At 46.7% G+C, this 26,703-nt stretch overlaps 1 protein-coding gene and 1 long non-coding RNA gene across 2 annotated transcripts in view; one reads left to right on the top strand and one right to left on the bottom strand.

The window, feature by feature from the left end:
• Positions 1–18,327: 18,327 nt before the first annotated feature.
• Positions 18,328–19,770, bottom strand: LOC119336885. Its single transcript, XR_005162882.1, has 4 exons — positions 19,604–19,770; positions 19,320–19,505; positions 19,159–19,220; positions 18,328–18,534 (listed from the first exon to the last, which is right to left on the bottom strand). It is a non-coding gene; the product is annotated as an uncharacterized LOC119336885 (long non-coding RNA).
• Positions 19,771–19,968: 198 nt separating this feature from the next.
• Positions 19,969–26,703, top strand: part of LOC119338310 (ras-related protein RABA1f-like) — an 8,352-nt gene continuing 1,617 nt past the window's right edge. The window contains exon 1 of the mRNA XM_037610603.1: positions 19,969–20,529. Within this exon, the coding sequence (XP_037466500.1) occupies positions 20,312–20,529 (218 nt within the window). The 5' untranslated portion in view covers positions 19,969–20,311. The remainder of the gene's footprint in view (positions 20,530–26,703) is intronic.

Here is a 26,703-nt window from a genome sequence, read left to right as displayed (position 1 = left end):
GGAGACATAACCACATGGGTATGGGCACTCACCTTGGAAACTTCCAAGCTTGGGGGAGGTGCCCCGGTATCGTATCAACATCACACTCCTATCTTTACTGTTTTATTTAGTTCGATCCTCTTAGTAGTATCTTGATCTAGTAGATTGAAGTTTTAGCATCAAGTAGTTCTGAGTTTTGCTTTGTGATCTCTTTATGTAATCGAGTCCGCGAGCTATCTATAATAAAGATTAGTGTTGAGTCAAGGGCTTTGCTATTTTGCTATAATCTTGAGAAAGTAGAAAGAATAAAAAGAATAAAAGAGTTCATATTGATCTTATGGATAGTAATGACTTCACACATAGAAAGTATGAGGCATAAAAGTTGTTGAGAGTTGACAAACGTAGTTTTGGCCATCATTGCAATTAATAGGAAGTAATAAGGAAAGAGAGGTTTCACATACAAATATATTATCTTGGACATCTTTTATGATTGTGAAGCACTCATTAAGTATGACATGCTAAAAGAGTTGCTGTTGGACAAGGAAGACAACGTAATGGTTTATGTTTTCTCGCATCTCAGTTAAAGTATATTGTCATTGACCTTCCAAACATGTTGAGCTTGCCTTTCCCCCTCATGCTAGCCAAATTCCTTGCACCAAGTAGAGATACTACTTGTTCTTCCAAATATCCTTAAACCCAGTTTTGCCATGAGAGTCCACCATACCTACCTATGGATTGAGTAAGATCCTTCAAGTAAGTAGTCATGTTGCAGGCAATAAAAATTGCTCTCTAAATATGTATGACTTATTAGTGTAGAGAAAATAAGCTTTATACGATCTTGCTGTGGAAGCAATAAAAGCGACGGACTGCATAATAAAGGTCCACATACAAGTGGCAATATAAAGTGACGTTCTTTTGCATTAAGATTTCATGCATCCAACCCTAAAAGCACATGACAACCTCTGCTTCCCTCTGCGAAGGGCCTATCTTTTACTTTATGTTTTTACTTTATGCTTGAGTCAAGGTGAGCTTCACCTTTTCCTTTTTGATTTTATCCTTTGGCAAGCTCCTCGTGTTTGAAAGATCTTGATATATATATCCAATTGGATGTAAGTTAGCATGAACTATTATTGTTGACATCACCTAAAGGTGAATACGTTGGGAGGCAACATAATAAGCCCCTATCTTTCTCAGTGTCCGGTTGAAACTCTATAACCACTAGTGCCGCGTGAGTGTTAGCAATTGTAGAAGACTACATGATAGTTGAGTATGTGGGCTTGCTGAAAAGCTCTATTCTTGACTCTTTATGATGTTATGATAAATTGCAATTGCTTCAATGACTGAGAATATAGTTTGTTAGTTCCCGATGAAGTTTCTGAACCATACTTGACATTGTGAATTGATTGTTACTTGAGTATAAGATAACATATGACAAAATCTGTATATGTTGTTGTTATAAGAATGATCATGATGCCCTCATGTCCGTATTTTATTTTTATCGACACATCTGTCTCTAAACATGTGGACATATTTTTCGATTTCGGCTTCCACTTGAGGACAAGCGAGGTCTAAGCTTGGGGGAGTCGATACGTCCATTTTGCATCATGCGTTATATCAATATTTATTGCATTATGGGCTGTTATTACACATTATATCTCAATACTTATGGCCGTTCTCACTTATTTTACAAGGTTTACCATGGAGAGGGGGAATGCCGGCAGCTGGAATTCTGGCTGGAAAAGGAGCAAATATTGGAAACCTATTCTGCACAGCTCCAAAAATCCTGAAACTCCACGGAAGTCACTTTTGGAATTAATAAAAATTATTGAGCTAAAGAAACACCAGAGGGGGCCCACACCCTGGCCAGGAGGGTGGGGGGCGCGCCCACCCCTACTGGGCGTGCCCCCTGTCTCCTGGGCCCCCTGGTGGCCCTCCGGTGTCCATCTTCTGCTATATGAAGGCTTTTACCCTGGAAAAATCGTGGGCAAGCATACGGGATGAAACTCTGCCGCCACGAGGCGGAACCTTGGCAGAACCAATCTAGAGCTCCGGCAGAGCCGTTCTGCCGGGGAAACTTCCCTCCGGGAGGGGGAAATCATCACCATCGTCATCACCAACGATCCTCTCATCGGGAGGGGGTCAATCTCCATCAACATCTTCACCATCACCATCTCCTCTCAAACCCTAGTTCATCTCTTGTATCCAATCTTGTATTCAAAACCACAAATTGGTACCTATGGGTTGCTAGTAGTGTTGATTACTTCTTGTAGTTGATGCTAATTAGTTTACTTGGTGGAATATCAAATGTTCAGATCCTTAATGCATATTATTACTCCTCTGACTATGAACATGAATATGCTTTGTGAGTAGTTACGTTTGTTCCTGAGGATATGGGTGAAGTCTTGCTATTAGTAGTCATGTGAATTTGGTATTCGTTCGATATTTTGATGAGATGTATGTTGTCTTTCCTCTAGTGGTGTTATGTGAATGTCGACTACATGACACTTCACCATTATTTGGGCCTAGAGGAAGGCATTGGGAAGTAATAAGTAGATGATGGGTTGCTAGAGTGACAGAAGCTTAAACCCTAGTTTATGCGTTGCTTTTGTAAGGGGCTGATTTGGATCCATATGCCTGATGTTGTGGTTAGGTTTACCTTAATACTTCTTTTGTAGTTGAGGATGCTTGCAATAGGGGTTAATCATAAGTGGGATGATTTTCCAAGTAAGGGCAGTACCCAAGCACCAGTCCACCCACATATCAAATTATTAAAGTACCAAACGCGAATCATATGAGCGTGATGAAAACTAGCTTGACGATAATTCCCATGTGTCCTTGGGAGATCTTTTCTCATTATAAGAAATTGTCCAGGCTTGTCCTTTGCTACAAAAAGGATTGGGTCACCTTGCTACACTTTATTTACTTTCATTGCTTGTTACCCGTTACAGTTTATCTTATCACAAAACTATCTGTTACCTACAATTTCAGTGCTTCCAGAGAAAACCTTACCGAAAACCGCTTATCATTTCCTTCTGCTCCTCGCTGGGTTCGACACTCTTACTTATCGAAAGGACTACGATAGATCCCCTACACTTGTGGGTCATCAGGTACTCATGAACATAAAAATATCATATAATAGAAAATATTGCTAGTAAAATGTCATAGTGTATCTATTATTTGTTTAAATGGTCCTTTTATTTGATTCCTCCGTGTGATATTTTAAAACATTTTTTATGATATTATAGCGCATCATGTGGATTTTTTATGCTAAATTATATGGAATATTGGACAACATACACATTACCAGATCAGTTGACCCAGGTATTCCCTTTTTATACATTATATTATCATTTTATATCAATATATTGTATCAATTTTGTATTTTTATATCTTGCATGAAGATATGAAACACTTTCGATGAAAATTAGCTGTCATTTTGCTCGATTCGGAACTGAATAAGCTAAAAGGATGTCCGGTATACCATTAATCTGACAATGAAGAAAGTTCATCTAATTTTGATCTCGAGCTCATGGATAATCCACCTGATGGAGTCAGAGACAAACGTCCTAGCCTAATCTCCATCATGCCCACGGATCAATGTGAATTACTTGCCGGCCTCTACAACTACATCATGTCGATCGATGATGCCAAGCATTTGGAGTAAGTATCATTTATCAATATGTAATGTGCCAGTATACATTATTGTTATTCTTACCATCCAATTTTCATGAAGGAATGGGTCTGAAGCTCGACACCCCGTCCAATGGGCTTAAGTCTTAAAAAACTTTAGGGCATACTTAACATGGAGCAGTCTATGACAATGATTGTTTCAACATTGTTGTGCGTATACTGGCATGTGACGAGGGAGTAATGTTCATAGACCCTCCTATACACTACATGGATCTACAATTTTGTCTAAGTTATAAAAATTCTTCATCCAATATCATTAGTATCAACATATTTCTAAATATTTTTTACTCAGTCCATGATGCCGGATTCAACACGAGATCAAAAGTTCTGCGATAAGGAAACTATTCAGAACTTGGCAACTTTGTTTGATAGCTGGCCTGGGATAGACAACATCATCTCATCGTGCAACATGGTAAGTACGGTCTTTTGTCTATTGTTTATCATGGTTTATTGTTGTCTGTAATAGCTACCACTTATAGATTTATCTACCATATGAATCCATCGGTCGATACATCTTGTACGTCATCGACAAAGAGACACGTCGTGTATCTATTCTGGACCCTATTCATACAACACTCCCGTCGGAGATGAAAATTCTGAGGCACTTAGTGAAATTAAAAAGTTCTGCAAGGAAATTCAAAGAAGCACTCGAAATAAAGCAACTAGGATGGAATTCTGATATATCAAAATGGCAACGTTCATTTCCTAATGGTATTCCAACGAGTGTAGACGTCTAATAAATTTAGAATACAAACATTTTTTGTTATCACCATATTTAATATAGTAACAATTTAGGAAATTGCAGGGATTTGTCAAGCTATTTTCTCTTCCATTTTATGTTATTGTGGAACAGTAAAGACCTGGCAAAGCCAATTTGTGTGGTGAGTATTGTGTGTTACACATGTTTTTAATCCTTCCACGTGAAGTATTCGTGCTAACTACATATATTGCTTTTGCGGGATGGGTATGAGTTGAGGAAGCAGTTTTTATTATACTTGGTCAAACATCGTGCGAATGAAGCTAAAGACAACTTGCCTCATATTGTGAGACAATTTCTTAAGTGCATCAAGTAGATCTCAATAATTTGTAAAAGATTTTTAGTTGGATCATCGCTTTATATGTATACATTTTTAATGCGCTATTTTGTTATCACTTTACTTTACAAGTTAAGTGGACTTCAATTATTATGCAATTGAGACCGTGTTATATTGTCTCTATCTATGACTATTTCAGATTCCCGTGGCAACGCACGGGTATTCTACTAGTATTATATGTGGATAACATATTGCTGATTGGAAACAATATAGAACATTTGGAAAACGTGAAGGAATATTTGAACAAGAGTTTTGCAATGAAGGACCTAGGAGAAGTTGCTTTCATATTAGGCATCAAGATCTATGGAGATAGATCGAGATGCTTAATAGGACTTTCACAAAGCACATACCTTGATAAGATTCTGAAGAAGTTCAAAATGGATCAATCCAAGAAGGGATTCTTGCATGTTTTTTGCAAGGTGTGAAGTTGAGTTAGACTCAATGCCCAACGATTACAGAGGATAGAGAAAAGATGAGTGTCATCCCCTATGCTTCTGCCATTGGCTCTATCATGTATGCACTGTTATGTGCAAGATCGGATGTCAGCCTTGCCATAAGTATAACCAGAAGGTTTCAAGGTAATCCGTGAATGGATCAGTGGACAGCGGTGAAGAATATCCTTAAGTACCTGAAAAGGATTAAGGAAATGTTTCTCGTTTATGGAGGTGATCAAGAGCTCATCATAAAGGGTTACGTCAATGCAAGCTTTGACACTGATCCGGATGACTCTAAGTCTCAAACCGGATACGTATACATTCTGAATGGGGGAGCGGTAAGCTCGTGCAGTTCCAAGCAAAGTGTGGTAGTTGATTCTACATGCAAAGCGGAGTACATAGCTGCCTCGGAGGCAGCGAAGGAAGGTGTGTGGATGAAGTAGTTCATGATAGATCGTGGAGTTGTGCCCAATGTACTGAACCCAATGACTATGTTCCATGACAACACTGGTGCCATTGCTTTAGCCAAGGAACCAAGGTTTCACAAGAGGACTAGACTCATAAAGCAACGCTTCAACTCCATCAATCAAGGAGGAGGATATAAAAATTTGCAAAGTACACACAGATCTGAATGTTGTAGATCCATTAACTAAACCTCTTCCACGGGCAAGACATGGTCAACACCAGAACTCTATGGGTGTTAGATTCATTACCATGTAATACTAGATTATTTACTCTAGTGCAAGTGGGAGTCTGTTGCAAATATGTCCTAGAGGCAATAATTAAGTGGTTATTATTATATTTCCTTGTTCATGATAATCGTTTATTATCCATGTTATAATTGTATTGACCAGAAACTCAAATGCATGCGTGGACATAGACAACAACATGTCCCTAGTTAGCCTCTACCGGACTAGCTCGTTGATCAAAGATGGCTATGGTTTCCTAGCGATAGACATGAGTTGTCATTTGATAATGGGATCACATCATTAGGAGAATGATGTGATGGACAAGACCCAAACTATGAACATAGCATATGATCGTGTCAAGTTTATTGCTATTGTTTTTTGCATGTCAAGTATATGTTTCTATGACCATGAGATCATGCAACTCACTGACACCAGAGGAGTAACTTGTGTTTACCAAATGTCACAACATAATTGGGTGACTATAAAGGTGCTCTACAAGTATCTCTGAGGGTGTCTGTTGAGTTGGCATGGATCAAGACTGGGATTTGTCACTCCGTGTGACGGAGAGGTGTCTTAGGGCCCGCTCGGTAATACATCATCACAATGAGCTTGCAAGCAATGTGAATAATTGGTTAGCCGCGGGATCTTGTATTACGGAACGAGTAAAGGGACTTCTCGGTAACGAGATTGAACTAGGTATGGTGATACCGACAATCGAATCTTGGGCAAGTAACATACTGATAGACAAAGGGAACTACATACGGGATTATTTGAATCCTTGACATCGAGGTTCGACCGATAAAGATCTTCGTAGATTATCTAGGAACCAATATGGACATCCAAGTCAAACTCTAAAATTGGGAAAAGGTTAAGTTTTTAATTGGTCAAGTAGTCTAATCACCCCCCCTCTAGACATACTTCAAGGTCCTACAGGGTGTAGCAGATCTGCCTTTCACCCGCCTTGTCAACCACGACCCGCTCCTTCTCACTACGTGCTCGCCATCATCCACAGAGATCAATCGCCATGGTGATCACTACATCAAACCACCGAAGCATGACTTCCCCAGGTTCGACAGTGACGCCCCACGCATCTGGTTGGATCGCTACACCACTTTTTTGAGCTGTACCGAGTGCTGCCGCACAATTGGGTCACCACCGCGGCGCTCTACATGGATGGACTTGTTGTGATGTGGCTGCAAGCATATCACCAAACACACCCAGGGGTTACTTGGCAAATATTCAGAGTAGCAGTGCAAGAGGAATTTGGTCCTGAAGAATTTGAGGTTCAGATGCATCACTTTGTTCAGTTGCAACAGAACAGTAGTGTGCAAACATACAGGCAATAATTTGAAACAACAATGTATCATTTGCTGGCTCTGGACCCAAGTCTCAGCTCCAAATTCTTCATATCTTAGTTCCTGATCGCCCTCAAGGATTAACTGCAACTGGGAGTTCGACTGCAAGCCCCGACCAGTATCATTTGTGCAGCCGTGTTCACCCGTATTCAGGAGGAGGAGCTAGAGAAGCAGTGTATCGCACGCCCGCACATCGCACCGGTGGGGCGGCCACCACCTCCAACAATACCATCAACGACCATGGTAGTAGCTCGCGCAGTAGCAACGCCGCGACAAGGGACCGACAACTATGCAAGAGAGCGCCAGCTACGTGTATTCAGAAGGGCGAATGTCCTATGTTTTTGTTGCGGGGACAAGTATTTGAGAGAGCATCAGTGCAAGCGCACCGGCCAAATTTTGATGATCGAGGTAGGTGATTTTGGTGAGATCCTGTCTGACGACACCGTACACACGCTGCAACTGCTCGATGCACCTGAAGCATAAGAACTGGAATGCTGCTCATTATTGCAACAAGCAATCTTTGGGGAAGAAACACCATCCACAATTCGTCTCTGCGCTCAAGTTGGGGACTAGATTATGCTGCTCTTGGTCGATTCCGGGAGCACACACATTTTCATCAGCGGAACTTTTCTCTCTCGCCTGAAAGTTGAGACAGAACAACTTCCCCCGGTTTCAGTTCGAGTTGCAAATGGGCAAAGGCTGCGGTGCAACCAAATAGTGTGAAGACTGGAGTGGGACGTGCCTGGTCACACCTTCCACACTGATCTTCGAGTACTTCCATTAGATGCCTACGATGGTGTTCTGGGCATAGATTGGTTATCAGCTCAGAGCCCCATGAATTGTCACTGGCAACAGAAGACCATATCATTTGAAACCATGGGCATGCAAGTGCACCTACAGGGGGTTCGTACTACTCACTTGCTGCCAATTTCAGAGTTGGATGCTTATGAACTACACAGGATGGAAGTTGCAAATGCTATCTGGACCGCGGCCTTAGTTACTGTGGAAACAACTGACAAACCAGAATCTGAACCCATCCCTGCTAGTATTCAGAAGCTCCTATGTGAATATGAGGATGTGTTCTCTGAACCTAAAACCCTATCGCCCAAGAGACAGTATGATCATGCCATCAACCTGGAACCGGGCACTACCCCGATTAACACCAGACCCTACAGTTATTCACCAGCTCAGAAAGAATAAATCGAGAAACAAGTACAAGAAATGCTGCAATCTGGGGTTATCGCGCACAGTCTAAGCTTGCATGCCGCACCGGTTCTGCTAGTCAAGAAGAAGGACGGTAGTTGGCGTTTTTGCATCGATTTTCGATGCCTGAACACTGTCACTGTCAAGAACAAGTTTCTACTGCCGATGGTCGACGAGATGCTCAATGAACAGGGGTGTGTAGCATACTTTTCCAAGATTGATCTATGCGCCGGCTACCACCAGATTCGCATGCGCGAGGAGGACGAGGAGAAGACTGCATTCAAAATGCACCATGAGCATTTTCACTTTCGGGTGATGCTGTTCGGCCTCTGCAATGCGCCAGCGACGTTCCAATGCCTCATGAACTTAGTGTCCGGCCACCATGTTCGTAAGTTCATCATCATCTTCTTGGATGAAAATTTGGTCTTTTGTTTCGATCTCCAGGAACATGAGGAAGACATGCGCACTGTCCTCAACCTGCTATGGGAGCACCAGCTATTCGCCAAGGCTTCCAAGTGCTCGTTCACGCAGAAGAAGATCGAGTACTTGGGGCACGTCATCTCCAAGGACGGTGTCGCCACCGACGCGAGCAAGACCAGCGCCATGAGCGCCTGGCCTGTGCCCACAACGCCCACGGAGCTCCGCGGCTTCCTCGGCCTTATGGACTACTATTGCAAGTTTGTGCCACACTACAACATCATTGCGAAGCCGCTGACACGTATGTTGAAGAAGAAAGGCTTCCTCGTGTTCCGCCTTCTAGACTTCAAGCGCCCGTTCGCCATTAAGACTGACGCGTGCGACACCGGCATGGGAGTGGTCCTGGTCTAGGATGGGCACCCCATTGCGTACCTCAGCAAGGAACTGGGTGTGCGCAACCAAAAGATATCGGCCTACGAGAAGGAGTTCCTGGCGGTCATGATGGCCGTCAACAAGTGGCAGCCATACCTCTAGCACGCACCTTTGAGATCGTCACTAACCACAAGAGCTTGTGTTCGTTGGGGGATCAGCAGCTCGTCACGGATCTCCAGTGCAAGGCCATGTCCAAGATGGCGGGCTTACAGTTCATGTTCCGCTACAAGAAAGGCACGGACAATGGCGCTGCCGAAGCACTCTCCAGGGTGGGGCACCTGCTATATAAGGACACGCTCTCAGTGTGCCAACCGCAATGGCTCTAGGAGGTGGCCAATTCGTACGAGACGAACGCAGACGCAAAAGAGCTCCTTGCCAAGCTAGCGCTCTGCAACACCAACGACCAAGGCCACACCCTGCAGCAAGGCATGATCCAACAACGGGGGCGGTTGTGGATCGGCGCCAACACTGCACTCCAGACCAAGCTCATCGCCGCGCTGCACCACATCGTCATGGGGGGACACTCCGGCGCCACCGCCACCTACCACCCGGTGCACAAACTCTTCGCCTGGACAATCTTGAAGTGCAATGTTGAGGATTTCGTCAGGCAGTGCAGCATTTGCCAACACGCGAACACGAGCAAACACATCCAACCGGCAAACTGCAACCACTTACAATCCCGCAAGAGCAATGGCAGGAGATCACCATGGATTTCATAGAAGCGCTGCCCAAGTCCAACGGCTAAGACGCGATCATGGTCGTCGTCGATCGGCTCACCAAAAACGGCCACTTCATCCCTCTCCGCCACCCCTTCAACGTCGCTCAGGTCGCCAGAACCTTCTGGGACAACATCATCACACTCCATGGCGTGCCGCACTCCATCATCTCCGATCGTGACAAGGTGTTCACCAGCACCATGTGGCGGGAGATGCTCAACGCTGCGGGCACCAAGCTCTTGTACTCCACGGCATACCACCCCCAGACGAATGGTCAGATGGAGCACGTCAACCAATGCTTGGAGACATACCTCTATTGCGCTGTGCACCATATACCCAAGCAATGGCGCCGGTGGCTCTCTGCAGTAGAGTTCTAGCACAACTCCTCGGGCCATGCTTCGCTCAACGGCTCCCCGTTCAAGGCCCGGTATGGCCGGGACCCAACCTCGGTGGCATGCCAGCGGTCAACACCAACCTACCCGCGGATGCGCTCCTCGAAGAGATCGACTGGGTGACACACACAGAGCTGATGCGCGCCCAGCTCGCGCATGCCCATGCGCGTTTCAAGAAAGGGGTTGATCGTCACCGGGGCGAGCGTGCGTTCGACATGGGTGAGCAGGTCCTCCTCAAGCTTCAACCTTACACTCAAACCTATGTTGCCAACCGCCCCTACCGCAAGCTGGCGTACAAGTCCTGCGGCCCCTTCACCATGATGGAGTGCATCAGCATGCTTGCATATTGCCTGAACCTGCCGCCGGACAGCCGCATCCATCCCGTCTTCCATGTCTCATAGCTCAATCCCTTCGTTCCAGACTACACGACCGTCTTAGCAGAGCTACTGAAGATACCATATCTCACCATTCTGGACCGTCACATGATGGAGAAAGGGGACGCCCCAGTTGTCCAAGTTCAGATGCAATGGAACTCCATGCCACCATCGACAACAACCTGGGAAGACTACTCCGTGCTTCGGCAGCGTTACCCGGACACGTCACTTTGGATAGAGGAAGAACAAGCTGCTCAAGTGGGGGCAAATGTCACGCCTGCAGACCAACCTGTAGCGGACTGAAGAGTGCAAGTGCAGAGCCTGAACTTGCAACGACCAAGTCAACGAAGAGACTGGGCTAGGACCCACCTGTCAGGTGTATGCGTGTGTGATACGACGGCTATGGCTTACTTGTAACCAAGCGAGTGGACCGGCAACAACATTGAGAAATAGATGAACTACTTTCCCCTTCCTCGCGTCTCTCTCTCGCTCTCACCTACCCTGCTCCCTCTCCCACATCTCGATCTCCTTCCCCCTATCAGTCCCCTCTCGATCGGGTCGTCACAGGCAACAACAGCCGCCTCAAGCTCGCCACCACAAGCCTCTGCCTCATCTCCTCGTGCGTGGATCGGGTCGCCCTCGCTCCGTTCCCACGGGATCCGGCATGATCTAGCCGGAAGGAGCGCTGCCCCTGCGACCCCCTGCCTCCTGTCGCCATGGCGCCGCTGCCGTTCTTGTGCAGCGAGATGCAGCAACGCTGTTTCGAGTGCATGCCCGCCATGTGCATGGGCTCCCCTTGCCAGATCGCCAAGGCCCAGCCTTGCTTTGGCCCAACGCGCCCCCTACCGGCCTCCTCTCCACCGCATGGGCTTAGCGCCTCTAGTGAGACCTAGTTTGCCTCATACTTGCCCCGCGTGGTTTATTTTTTTGTCTGGCGAGTTTATCCATTATCCTCAGAAAAACTTGTTTTACAGAAAAGTCCCTAGAGTTCATGCATTTAATATCTCACAAGTCGGATTAAAATGTTTTAAATATGTAAAATGCTTAGAATTTCATGTAGGTTAATGATTTCCAACTTTCATGCATGATAAAAATGTTTAAATTGTTGTTTGCTTTAATTTGCTAAACAACATGTCAAAATGCTTTATTTCATAACTAAATAACCGTAGCTTTATATGTAAATGGGGTAGAAAAATGCATAGATTAACATGGTGCAATTTATTTTACTACTTAACAACTCTAAAATATGGTTTAGGGAAGAACAATAGCAAATTCGAAATATGCATATGGGGATTTTCCGGAATTGTTGTTTGTTGTTTTCGGCCTCATTTAAACTTGCCTAAATAGATAGTTTATATATGCTTCACCTCCTGCCATGTTTAACAACATTTAATATGGTTGGGTAAATAAACGAGAGTGAATTAAATAATTGAATGTGGTGTTTCGTCTATATGCAACTTGTTGCATATTGAGCTCCACTTAATTTGTAATATTGTTTGTTGCACTTTTCCATGCTATGACTCATTAAACCGGACATGCATCATACTTGGTTGTGCATCATCCATGTTTATGTGATGGTCGTTTACCATGTTGTTTGCTTCTTTCTGATTGTGCTTCTTCTTGATAGTTCTGATAACGTTGCGATTGTGAGGATTCGTTCGACTACGCCCGTTCCTCTTATTCATTGATTTGGTCTTCTCCCTAGTAGGATTTCGGGTAAGAGGACCGTTACCCTGGATAACACTACTATCTTTGCTTTGCTAGTTGTCTCGATGCTATCGCTATGTCGTGCTACCTACCACTTATTTATCAAGCCTCCCAATATGCCATGAAATAGCCTCTAACCCTTTTGCACCACCCCAGCAAACCATTGTTTGGCTATGTTACCGCTTCTCAGCCCCTCTTATAGCATTGCTAGTTGCAGGTGCAGTTGCAGGTTGTTCCATGTTGGAACATGGATTTCATGGGATATCACAATATCTCTTATTTGATTAATGCATCTATATACTTGGTAAAGGGTGGAAGGCTAGGCCCTTTGCCCGGTGTTATGTTCCACTCTTGTCGCCCTAGTTTTCGTCATACCGGTGTTATGTTCCTTGATTTTGCATTCCTAACACAGTCAGGGTTTATGGGCCCCCCTTAACAGTTCGCTTTGAATAAAACTCTTCTAGCAAGGCCCACCATTGGTTTTACCATTTGCCTAATGACAACTAAAACTTGCATAGGGACTTACCCGTACCCGAGGATAATTAATCAACAACCCGGGCAGTGCTCCCCATGAGTGTTGGTCCAAAACAGAGCCACTTGCAGTGCCACCCCATCAACTAGGGTTTTCGGTTGCCGTACGTAGTGCTCATACGATCATGGCCTGAGACGAGATACACGCGGCTACTATCAGGGTGTCAACAAGTCGGGAGGTCTTGCTGGTTTTGTTTTACCATTGTCGAAATGTCTTGTGAACTGGGATTCCGAGCTTGATCGGGTTGTTCCGGGATGGAGGATTTTCCTTCGCTGATTGTGAGAGTTTGTGATGGACTAAGTTGGGACACCCTTGCAGGGTTTAATATTTCCGGAAGTCATGCCCGCGGTTATGTGGTAGATGAGAATTTTTAATATCTGGTTGTAGAGAACTTGACACATGATCGCCAAGGCCCAGTTTGCCTCAGATTTGGCTCGCGTGGTTTATTTTCCCGTCTGGCGAGTTTATCCATTATCCTCAGAAATACTTGTTTTACAGAAAAGTCCCTAGAGTTCATGCATTTAATATCACACAAATCATGCATCGGATTAAAATGTTTTAAATATGTAAAATGCTTAGAATTTCATGTAGGTTAATAATTTCCAGCTTTCATGCATGATAAAAATGTTTAAATTGTTGTTTGCTTTAATTTTCTAAACATCATGTTAAAAGAGTGAAATACACTGGAGGTACCTCAACTTGTCCTTTGCGGTCAGTTTAGTGGCTAAAGTTGTAAAATACATGAAACTAGTGCTCAAACTTGTCCGACCGTGCAAATACGGTGTCTCCATTCGTATCCGGACGTACGTCCAGCCCACATGGCGAACAAACGTGATGGTGGCCCACCCGACAGTGGCTAAGAGGCGCCGGGTGGCCCACGCGTGAGGATGTTTTCACAAAAAGAACTCATATTTTTATTTTATCAATAGAAAAGCCATCAATACACTCTATGATAGCGAGAAATAACATAAAAAACCTCCATGGAGGGGTATCGAACCTGGCATGTCATGTTTAACAATGGCACGATCTGGCCAGCTGGCTGGACCATGCTTCGAATTGAACTCATACCTAGAAAGCTATGCAGTTTTCTCCTTTCTATTTTTTCCAAGTCCCTGTTAAGTTTCATAACACATAAATTTTCCCATATGAAAAAGACAATTATCAATATGCTATTATTTTATATTTTAAATATTTTTCCATTTTCATTATTGTGTCCTTCGAATAGGTAGACATGAACTCTATTTATGTAGATTTAAATATTTTAACCTATACTAGGAATTATTGTCTAAATTTAAGAATTAAATATGTCAACCGTGTTTGTATAAATGTAAGGATAATTTACACAATAACTTTTTCACACATGTTGAACTCTTTTAGAAATATATGTTGTAAACTTTTTTAACGCATGACAAACATTTTTGAAAAATGCGTTATATTTTGTGAATTCATGTGAAACATTTTCCGAAAACATGTTGAACATTTTTGAAATACACTAACACTTTCTTGAAGTTTATGGCAGCACGTTTTTTCTTGAAAGCTTAAAAACTAGCACTTAGAAGTTTCATACAAAATTTTGAAATTTCGATGTATGCATGTGCTCTAAGTGACTTTCAAGTTTTGTTTGAATTTTTGTTATATTATACCCTGCAAAAAGGAAAAAAAACAGGCCAAAAAAATAAGCTGATTTTTGCATGTATTTTACTTTTTCTGTATCTCACAAACGAGTACAGATTTTGATTAGAAAAAATAACACAAATATATTGCACTTCTATGTGAGCATGTACACAAAAGTTCAGAAGTTTTTTAGCTGTAAAATCCGTTTATTTGACTTTCGAAAAAAGGGCACAATGTGCCGGTGCGTCAAAATTACATTTCGCATAGTAACACAATATATAAAGTCTGACCTAGTCTATATCTACTAACCACAGTATGGCCTGGTGGACAGTCTATGCGCGCAACACAATCTGTAAATTTGTGGGGCTTTCAGATGTGATTGAATAAAATATTAGGTGGTTTTCTAAAAAAATCCTCACGCCCGGGTGGGCCACGGGCACGTTGGCATGCCATGCGGGTTGGATGTACGTTTGGATACAAATGGAGGTACCGTATTTGCACAGCCGAACAAGTTCAAGCACCAGTTTCATGTATTTTACAACTTTAGCACTAAATTGACTACACAAGACAAGTTGAGGCACCTCCAACATGTTTAACTCTTAATATAAGGGATAAAGGTCCTTGTCATTGGTTCTCACAACATCGAATACCTTTTTGCTAAAAAGGGAAGGACGATTCAATTATTCTTACTTGATTAAATGGTTCAAAAGCTATTTTTTTTGAACCTGAACAGTAAGAGAACCTCCTACTATTACATGGTTTGTTATGTGACTGTGATTGATCGATTTGTCATGTGAATGTGATTGATCAATTTATGTAACATTATCTTTATCTATTGTGGTGGCAAATATAATGCACTATAATCTCTTGATAATACGCCGGGGACATGAGTTGATTGGATGCCAAATGATAGTAGCCAAATATGAGACATTATCCTTGTTGAGTAACGTGATTGTATTAGGAAAGACGAGATAGACTAAGATTTATTCCGGCTTGTCTTGTATTCCAAGTTGATCATTGTACTCCTATATATATGCCCACGAGGCTCAAGCAATACAACAAAATATTGCATCAATCCTCTCTCTCCCTTCTAACATGGTATCTATCGCAAGTTGATCCTAAACCCTAGTCGCCGCCGCTTCCGCACCTACGCGCCGCCCCCGGGACGGTCGGCCTCCATGACCGCCGCCGGGGGCCGCGCCGCCCGTACCTAGGGTTCGTCCGTCGGCCGTGTTGGCCGGCTGCCCTAGAGAGTCTTTTTTTCCCGATCCTTGGATCCGGGGTTTCTCTCTCTCGCCAGTCGCTTTGATCGGCGTCTACTTTTTGGTTTTCCGGTCTATGTGATCCGGTTTGCGTCGCCCACCGCCGTCGTCGACCCCGAGCGCCTCTACTCCGACTCCGGCACGACCCGCCGGCCTCTCCTCCGACCCGGCGGCCACGCACGCCGAGGCGGCCCGTCAGGGCCAGCCATCGTCCGCGCGTCGGTCCGCCCGTCGCCCTGCGCCGGCCGTCACCGCCCTGCTCCGACCGGGACTCCTGCATCACCCCGACCCGGCGGCCTCGCGCCATGCGGCGGCCAATCATAACCGCCCCGCCGCCTGCCGCCGTCGGCTTCATCTCGGACTCCGTCGCCACCACGCCTCCATCGAGCGGCGTCCCCGACCTCGCGCGCGATCGGCTTGATCACCCGCTCGCCGTCACGATCCGCCTCATCTACGCCGCGCGACCGACCTGGCCCGTCGGTTACGCGCGCATCCGCAGGTCCCGTGAAGATCGTCCCCGAGTTCAGTGCGCCTCTCCACCGATTGAGCATCGGGCTGCCGCAGCGCCGCCCCGTCGGGCCGCAGCGCCGCCGCCCCGTGGTTCTTCTCCCGGCTGCACCGACCCGCATCACCGCTGCGTCGCCCCTTCGGGCCGTAGTGCCGCGGCCCACGGTCCCCCGCTGCCCCGAGGGCGTCCACTCTAGGCCGTCCCATGGCTGCATCGACCCTCGCGCCGCCGCTGCGTCGCCCCGTCGGGCCGTAGCAAGCGTGGCACGCGGTCCACGCCGCCGTCCCGAGGCCGTCCCCGCGGTTGCACCGACTCGCGAATCACCGTTGTGTCGCCCCTTCAGGCCGCAGTGTCGCAGTCCGCGGTCCCCGCCGTCGCCCGACCTGCCTCCCGCCGCTGCGTCGCCCCTTCGGGCCATAGCGCCGCGGCCCGCGGTCCAATCCACCGTCACCGCGCGTCGACCTCCCGTGGTATGCGCCGCGCCGTCTCCCTTGGCGCGGGAACGCCACCGTCCGCGCCGGTCTTCGTCACGCTGTCAGGGTTCTTCGCCTACTTCGAGCATCGCCGCCGCACTCATAACCTAGCCGCCGCCGCTCTTCTTCGGCCGCCGCCGCTGCTACCCCCGTAGCCGCCGCCGCCGCCCGTCCACCCCGTTCGTCTTCATCCAGCACCAGCCCGTCGCCAGCGTCGCCGTCATCTATCCCGACCGCTTCATCTACTCCGACAACCGCGTGCGACATTGGCCCCGCGCCGATTGGCGCCGCAACCGTCGTCGAGTCCTTCTCTGCTGGCCTCTCCGACTTCTTCGACATGGCGTACAACTTGTGCAGCTCCCAGTCTACGCATGCCCGGTGCTGGCAACACCGCCGCGTGCCTTCGTCCACGACGTGTCCCCGGGCCTGGCAAGCCTGGCACGGCGCTTCGTCAACTTCGTCTTCGTCCGTCTATGCATGCCCGGTGCTGGCAACACCGACGCGTGCCTTCGTCTATGATGTGTCCCCAGGGTTGGCAACCCCGGCGCGACGCGTCGTCAACATCATGTTCGTCCTGGCGCACCACTACTTCGACACCACTGCGCCCACGACTAACTCGGCGCCCCCTTGCGCCCGCGGCTCCACAGCGACTTCCTCGACACCGGCCACCCCGACTCGACATCGACCACGGCATTCTTTGCACGGCTACCTCGACCACGGCTCCACCACACACGCTCTCGGCTACATCGACAAACGGCACAAAGGGCTACCGCCTGCTTGAGCAACCTCGTTGGTTTCCACTCCAGCCACGACTCCGCGATGCGTCGACTGTTACGACTGTGGGGGGTGTCCGCCGGCTTGCCTTCGGATTTTTCTCCAGTCTCACCGTCTGCGTCGCTACCGTTGTGACTGCGGGGGGATGTTGAGTAACGTGATTGTATTAGGAAAGACGAGATAGACTAGGATTTATTCCGGCTTGTCTTGTACTCCAAGTTGATCATTGTACTCCTATATATATGCCCACAAGGCTCAAGCAATACAACGAAATATTCCACCAATCCTCTCTCTCCCTTCTAACAATCCTTCCTAAAAATTTAAGCGTGGGTTTGAATGGGGGTGAAGGGAGGGATTGTAAGCCGGATGCATCGTTGATAGAGGTGGCGAGTTTCAATTGGGGAGGCGGAGAAATGAAGGTAGTGGTGAAGAAGACGAAATAAAATAAAATTGATCTTGGTGTTGAACTATTACAACAGGTATGCCGCGTTTCAGCGCATTGACAATTACCTACTTTTATGAAAAACTAGGTAATTGCCCGTGCGTTGCAACGGGGCACATAGACGTGTCACTAAAATTTCAGTGAGTTCTTTACATAATAACCGATTTAACATAAAAGGCTCTTTACCATCTATATCCTCCCAATATGCAAACCAAGTAGAATTGATACATACCATCGCAATTCAATTAGTGAAGCTCATGTCTAATTTCAAAAGCTAATGGCCAAGGAGCTGGCAATTTTGTTTCTGAAGAGAAATGCATTGCATGTAGATCAGGAAAAAAACCTTTGTCTAGCTCTTCACCCACTTCTCTCTGACACTTAGCTACATAGTCGCCACATCCTCTGAAGTCATGTGTAGCACAAAATATTCAGAAACCTTGCTGTTATCTGGAAACACAGGATTCAACAAGAGTATTGGTTATGAACATGCTGATAGTTTCAAGTATAATGTATACAAGCATATAACTCGCATGGCTCACATAATTTGCAATTCTCAACTGAGCCGGGGCACAACAAATTAGATTTACCTTTGGACAATGGCACAATGCCATACTTTGTGGTAACAACTAAAAACTTTATCGTTTTGGCTGAGATATTGCGACCACTTTGGATCATTCCCTTTTAACAAAAATGCTAGTGATCTTTCTCTGATTGTAGTATCCTCACAATTTAATATTTATTTCATATGCATTGAATTTAATAGAAAAAAAAATAGTAACCATTTTCTGAACATGTATGCACGCAGGACCATCAATTAGATTCAGATACGAAGGTTGTGAAGAATTCAGAATCACAATACATCTAAACTGAGATCTGACTATTTCAGCAGCATGATTTCTCTAGATGATCATGGAGCATGCACTAATTTTATGGTGACTATGCATCATGCATGGATGGTTCGGATGGGAGACTGGGACAACAATTGTTTTTTACTTTAATAGGCTTTGGATTGTTGTGTTTCCTCTTTCCGTTCTTTCTTCAATTGGAACTTCACTGCCAAAACCATATTACCTCCTGCCATGATCCCCACAAAGTTAGAAGAATGGTTCAATGTTGCACCAACTGCATCAAATCTGCAATGTACATACTGTATCAGTATTCAGTAGTCAATTTATCCCATGCAGTACACTTAAAAATTGCCAAAAAAGAGAAGAGGAGACCGTCCATCTTACAGAGTTGCAAGCTCATATTGTTGCTGCCCGTCTTGGCACCGCCCTCGTGTAGGCGGAGTGCATCGAGCTCGAGCTACATGAGGTCACCGGAATTGCGCATGACACGGAAGTGGAAGGGCTGAAGGGGGCACCCATCAGCGGTGCAGACTCTCTCCAAGTGTTGCCCAGTCTAACACCAAAGGGTACCTAGAGGACAGGGAGGAGTTTATTAGCAATCACCCAGGGCGGCGTCATTGGTAGGGCTGGCACGATCATTTGCCTCGAGAGAAGATAGGAGGGATCACCATGGCTAAGAGAGTACCATCCGGTGGGGTGAGCCACTACCCGTGCAGATCCGACGAGTCACGGGAGGAAGAGAGCGAGGAGTACGGATGGATGGATCGATTCAGTGGGGATGCGCATGATGGAGAGAGAGAGAGCAGCGGTGGCGGCGGCGGTGAGCGCGTGCGGACAGAGGAGGGGTCGTGAGGAGAAAGGAGTATAGCAATGTATTGTATGTGGGCTTTGGCCTTTGGCCCATCTGTTGACGAGTGGAGGTCAATCAACGAACAACATGCAATACGCTGGTGCCGGACGAAACGTAAGGGGGGAGAGGGAACATTACATTTCTTTTAGATAATAATAAATAAAGTAGAGAAAATGGTGATCCGCGCAGCATGCAAGCCCCGCCGTGCCGTCCAGCTGCGTCCGCCTTGTGAAGCTCCACACGTCATGACGTGTCAGCAACGCTCGTTCTCTCGCTCGTCCGAGCAGTCCTTCCTGCCCCTTGCCATTCCAAGAACGTTCTCCGCGGCGCCTCCTCCTCCTCCCACCACCCCATCCCGTTGCTGTAACTCCGATAAGCGCGCGCCGCCGCCGACGGCCTCAGAAGCCACCTCCGAGCTGCCATCCGCGGGAAGAGCGGGTGGCTTGACCGATTCTGCGAGGACGAAGGGGACGACGAAGGTACGAGGGCGTGGCCTGCGCGTGACCACCGCGGGCGAAACCAAAGAATGGCGTACCGGGCGGATGACGACTACGACTACCTCTTCAAGGTGGTGCTCATCGGCGACTCGGGCGTCGGGAAATCCAACCTCCTCACCCGGTTCACGCGCAACGAGTTCAGCCTGGAGTCAAAGTCCACAATTGGGGTCGAGTTCGCTACCAGGAGCATTAGGGTCGACGATAAGGTCGTCAAGGCGCAGATCTGGGATACCGCTGGCCAAGAGAGGTAGGTTCCTCTCCTCTCTTATCGTGATTATGATGAATCATTTGCATTTTGCTTCGATTTTTAAATTCCCCAGGCTGCTGCTTGCCGGCAACAGGCTTGTGTTCAACTTTATACGGTGATTGGGTTAGAGCATCTCTAGCAGACCCCCCTGACCTATAATGCCAAAACGTATCTCCTATCCCCAAAATTTATGATTTTAAGGGGATTATAAACTTTTCTTCATTGAGCAGATTGCCTAGAACTTAATCCCTTCAAAATTTTCTTTTGCCTATTCATCCAACCGTTTCCAAACTGATCACAACATATTAATTCTGTACCTCAAAAGTCAAATACACATCAAATTTTATATTCTCAAATTTAACCATCCAAATTCTAACACAACATACGGTCCAAATGAACTAAGAATTCAAATAAACATGATAAAAACACAAGAATCAAGTGCTATGAAGTCGCCAATGGTGCTCAATGTTAGAAGGGATAGAGATGGATTGGTGGAATCGATGAAATGCGTTGGATGATATTATTGAGCCTCGAGGGCGAGTATATATTGGGTACAAGACTTGGAGGGCAAGACGCTTACTAGAGATAAGATGGAAACAATTTCTATCTAATCCCAGACAATCTCTAATTACCAAATATATTTCTAACATGCCCCCGCAGTCGTAGCAGTAGCGTTGCGAACAACAGGAGCGTCGTGGACGGTCAGACTGGAGAGAATAGCAGCTGACTGGCTGACATCCCCCCGTAGTCGTAGCGGGAGCGTCGTGGACGGTGTCGCGTTGCGGACGCGTTGACTTTAGAGGAAGCCGACGAGTTGCTCAAGCGAGGTGATAGCCCTTTGTGCCGATGTCGATGGAGCCGAGAGCGTAGGGTGGTATAGTCGTGGTCGAGGTAGCCGTGTGAGGGACGCCGTGGTCGATGCTGAGTCGGGGTGGCCGGTGTCGAGGTAGTCGCCGTGGACCGGGAAGAAGCGCGGCGGCGGCGGCTAGGTTAGGAGCGTGGCCGCGGTGCTTGATGTAGGTGAGGAAGAACCTGACAACGTGACGAAGACCGGCGTGGACAGTGGCGTTCCCGCACGTAGGAAGACGGTGCGGCGCATACCACACGGAAGTCGACGCGCGTGGACGGCGAAGTGGACCGCGTCCCACGACGCTACGGCCCGAAGGGGCGACGCAGCGGCAGCGCGCGAGTCGGGCGACGGCGGGGAAGACCTCAGGGCGGTAGCAGGGACCGCGTGCCACGCTCACTATGGCCCGGTGGGGCGACACAGCGGCAGCGCGAGGGTCGGTGACGCCACGGGGACGGCTTGGAGCGGCGACCTCGGGGCGGTGAAGTAGACCGCGGGCCATGGCACTACGGCCTGAAGGGGCGACACAGCGGTACCACGGGGCAGCGGCAGGGACCGCGTGCCACGCTCGCTACGACCCGATGGGGCGACGCAGCAGCAGTGCGAAGGTCAGTGGAGCCACGGGGACGACCTGGAGGGGAAGGCCTCGGGGCGACGCAGCGGCAGCGCGCGGGTCGATGCAGTTATGGGAGAACCATGAAATGGCGATGCTGCGGTCCGAAGGGACGACGCAGCTGCAGTCTGTTGCTCAATCGACGGAGAGGAATGCGTACTTGATGACGATGATATATACAGGAAGGCTGATCTGGACGCAGACGCACGGGAACAACCTTCACCTACATAAGCCAACGTGCACGAACAGCTAGCCAAGAAGCATGAGCGGCCAATGTGAACACAACCTGCACAAAGGCCATGAGACATGCATCAAAGGGCCAGCGGATGGGCCTGCAGCTAACCTCGCGCCACACAGGGCGCGTGAGTGGTTGCGGGTGACACGACCAGCACGACGGGTCAGCGCAGGACTGACGGCCGTACCTGCGAACTTGACACACGCGTAAGGCCACATGCGTGGTGTGGCAGCCGATTCCATCGGAGTCGATGAAATAGACATGCATTGTAGATGACGAACGACGGGGAGCGACGCAAACCGACCTTAGATCGGAAAACCAAAAAAGATTCGCCGATCAAGATGACCGGCGTGAGAGAGAAAACCCGGATCAAGGATCAAGGATCGGGAAAAAGACTCTCTAGGGCAGCCGATCTACATGACCGGCACACGAACCCTAGGTACGGACGGCGCGGCCCCCGGCGGCGATCATGGAGACCGACCGCCCCGGGGGCGGCGCGGTGCGGAAGCGACGACGGCTAGGGTTTTGGATCGAGATTAGGCTTATACCATGTTAGAAGGGATAGAGATGGATTGGTGGAATCAATGTAATGCGTTGGATGATATTATTGAGCCTCGAGGGCGAGTATATATTGGGTACAAGACTTGGAGGGCAAGACGCCTCCTAAAGATAAGATGGAAACAATTCCTATCTAATCTTGCTAACTACCAAACATATCTCTAACACACGATAAAATGTTTTGGAAGTTTGTTGTGAGCTTCTCGCCTCTCGATCTCACGGTGTGTTTGGAGGAATGTTTCGATCTTGTTTAGGTTATGTTTTGGCTCCATCGGGACACCATTGTAGCCATAACACATGTTGCCATGATCTCCACATGGTCTCAAGCTTCCAATACTCAGTAGGGCCATGTACAATCGCAAGACGTCTTTGAAGCACACCAAAAACTCTCTCAATGTCCTTTCTAGTAGATTCTTGGCACGTTGCAAAGTGAGATCTCTTGTTGCCTTTAGGGCGGTGGATGGCCCATGGAGGATATATGGCATAGGCAAGCAGTGGCGGAGCTTGAACGAAATCTCAGGAGGGGCGAAGCTGCCAAGGAAAAAACTTTGAATACGAATCATGTGACTATATAGTTAGATTCTGTAGAATATTGAGAAACTTAGAATGATTATAGTGATCTTGTACATGTTAGTTTATGAAATACTTTTTTATGTTAAGTACATATAGAAGCTATTTATAATAAAAAGAAATACAAAAATACTATTTTTTTTGAGAAATACCAAAATACTACTTGACCAGGAATTATTGTGTTAATCACTACAGACCAGCTCTTAGTTTCTTTGCTCTCCCAAATTACATAGGAACGTATTCATAGTTGTTCTTCTCCGTGATATATGTTTACAATCAAGCTAATGGCTAGAAATCATTTTTAATCACTTTGTTTTAATAGTCTGCAGTCCTTCGGATTAGTACCTCATTCGTTAGAGTTTGTTCGTCATTGTTTGTTCATGAATTTGATGTTCAAATTTGGGCATTGCTTCGGTCCATGAGCGGGTAAGAGGAATCACCGGCTAACAATGTGTGGCGCCGGTGTCAGCTGATTCCCCCGCGCGGCCGCGACGAGATTTGTGGGCTGTGGTGGCGTGAGACTCTGGTCACGCTATTGCCCTCCTAGCCCCCCACGTCCAGTCACCAAGTACACGAGAGAGTCGACAAGGACGAAAAGCAAAGCTGGTTGTGTGGTTGGTCGCTCCTTGTCTCCCCAGTCCCTTATTTAAATGGGCCAAATGGTTATGCGTTCCAGTGTTATTACATGCTACTCGAGTTTTACAATTTTCGTTGGGGGGGCGATGGCCCAGGTTCGTCTCCAAGAAGCTCCGCCACTGTAGGCAAGGTAGTATCCCATGTTTTACTCATGGTCATTGACAACATAGTTGCAAGGTGGATTGTCACCGACAACGAGCCTTGCAAAAAGAGATCACTGCAAGACATTGAGATCATTGTGAGAGCCAGACATCCTGAAGTATGTGTGCCAAATCCAGAGATCATGTGACGCAATTGCCTCAAGAACGATGGTTGGATCTTGCCATGTGACCAGGCAATTCTTCCATGTCCAATGCATATAGTCAATTGATCTAAGCATCCCTGGCCAGGATGAGATCTCAATGCGAACATAGTCATCGATGACATCAACCGAACATCCTTAAGCAAGGACTCACACGGTTGCTGTAATCTTCAACAATGGATTTGCGCTTGCCACTGTTCAAAAAATCTTCCAATTCAACGATTAATCTTCTGATTAATCGCCAATCGGGGGATGACCGATAAGATTATGCCTTATCTTCACCATTTATCTTTTGGACCAATTTATCGCTCTGACAAGCGATTTATCAGGAATCTACCGATAAATCGGACCTATTCATAGCACTATGTTTGCAAAAACTATGTTTATTTATTTTTTGTGGACCTTGTCACGCAATATGTACTATTGTCCTAATTTGTTTGTCATCATACGAGGATTCAAAGGCTAGGAATCAAGGTGACACTTATGTCTAATATTGTTTTGGTGTTGAATATAACCTATTTTAGTGTTGGGAACCTGAGATTTGCAAAAAAATATCCGATTAATAGTCGACCGATTAAATCGATTAATTGGCCGATTTCCGATTAATCTCTATAATCCCTAGCTGACCGAGACGATAACGATAAGCGAAGGGGGGAAGAGGAAGGCAATCCCGTAACAAGAAGCATCCGCAATCACCACTGTTTCACCCGACCAAGGGGACATTGACCGAGCAAGGCGCTTGGAAACTAACGTCACTGGGGAGACAACCAAGCTCGTGCATCTTCTCAATGGATGAAACATGGTAATGGAAGGAGAGGGCCACACCATCCCGCGCGAGTTGGAAGAGAAACCGACACCGCTAGCAAGAGAGCTAACACCCACACGTCGCGTCATAGAGGTCAGGAAGAACAAGAGAAAGAAAGAAGAACATGCAACGATAATGCTGCCGGGTAGAGGATAAAAGGGCAAATAAACTCCTAGATTGCAATCTAAAGCAGGGGAATTTTTTTTCACAACCGTATTAATTCAACATGGAAACCACTGAGTCAAAGGCAGTATTGTGCCGTATCGGGCCCCGAGGGAAGCGGAAGCGCATTATCAAATCAATTGCGTCTCAGCACGAGGCCACATTACATCAACACCCGTAGTTATTGCTGGTCCAGCACGCCAAAGCACGTCCCTGCAACAGGTGGACACTTAGGAATTCTCAGCCGTTGAAGAACATGAAGAGTCAAGCACAGGACAAGAACCAAGATCAACTCTGCCCGACGAGCAAGAGGTAACATCTGCGACAAAGGAAGTAGCAGCATCTGCTGAAGATTGCGAGTATCTATGTCAATCTTACTCAGGGATCCAGCTCCATTACGAATACTGATGGGGGGCTTGCCGATGATAAGTGGAATTACCTAACACCGTATTAACGGGACCCACTAAATCTACAGACAAGTTATCATACCAAAGAGAAGCGCCACCCACCACGGAAGAGACTTTTCATCCAAGGACACAACTTCAAGGAAAGCTCTCTACGACGTAGGAAGGCTATATGTGTTGTAAACCAACACCAGTCCAACTCGTGCCCCTATACGCCATACGCACCGACATGAAGCCATCCATACTGCTATGTAAGGGCAACAGAGGCAATGTAGAAGGGGATCCACTCCTTTTCCACCTAGTGCCTAGGCACCACATAGAAGATATTAGGCTCTTCCTGCCAAAATCACCAACAGCTTGCCGAGTTTCCCTAACTCGCGGGGTACACCGTGATATTTTAATCATCGATATTCTTCATATATAAGAAAAGAGCAAGACATGAAGGTTTTTACCCACCTTGTGGGTCTGAACCTGTGTAAATCGTCTGTCCCCCTTTACCTGTGTTCTAGATCTACGGGTATCCTGACGACTTCTTGACAACAAATCGCACGTACTAGTTCTAGGATGCTGTTAAGACCCGACGAAAATTCCTTGGCACTAATACTAATTATTTTTTGCCTTGAACTGAAGTGAGTAACGGTGTTAGCTTGTCTCTTGAAACATATATGTCAATGCATTCTACTGCCTCAACTTAATAGCTTATAATCCTTAGTTGTCTCTTTGGAGCAATATTGATATCCAAGCCGGCCATATGTTATATGTATCTGCAAGCTGATTCTTGTTTCTGTAAGACTTGTCTGAACTCTGATTTTGCATCCATAATATGAGCCTGTTTGGGACTGCTTTGCTCCTTAAAATTCAGCTTCGCTCCAGAAAATACAAGCCAAACGGGGTAGTTCCACGATATGCCGCTCTGCTAAAAAACTAGAATCTGGGGTACATCTCGCAGTTTTTTATGAAGCTCTTCAAGGGGCGCACCAAAAAACTCTAGAAGCTGGAGTTGGGGGGAAATTACCCACCATTGCCACCAGTAAGTGGATACC

The sequence above is a fragment of the Triticum dicoccoides genome, chromosome 7B, assembly GCF_002162155.2.
Source record: "Triticum dicoccoides isolate Atlit2015 ecotype Zavitan chromosome 7B, WEW_v2.0, whole genome shotgun sequence".
NCBI lineage: Eukaryota > Viridiplantae > Streptophyta > Magnoliopsida > Poales > Poaceae > Triticum > Triticum dicoccoides.
The sequence above is the reverse complement of the archived record's forward strand: the minus strand, read 5'-3'. Positions and strand labels throughout refer to the sequence as shown.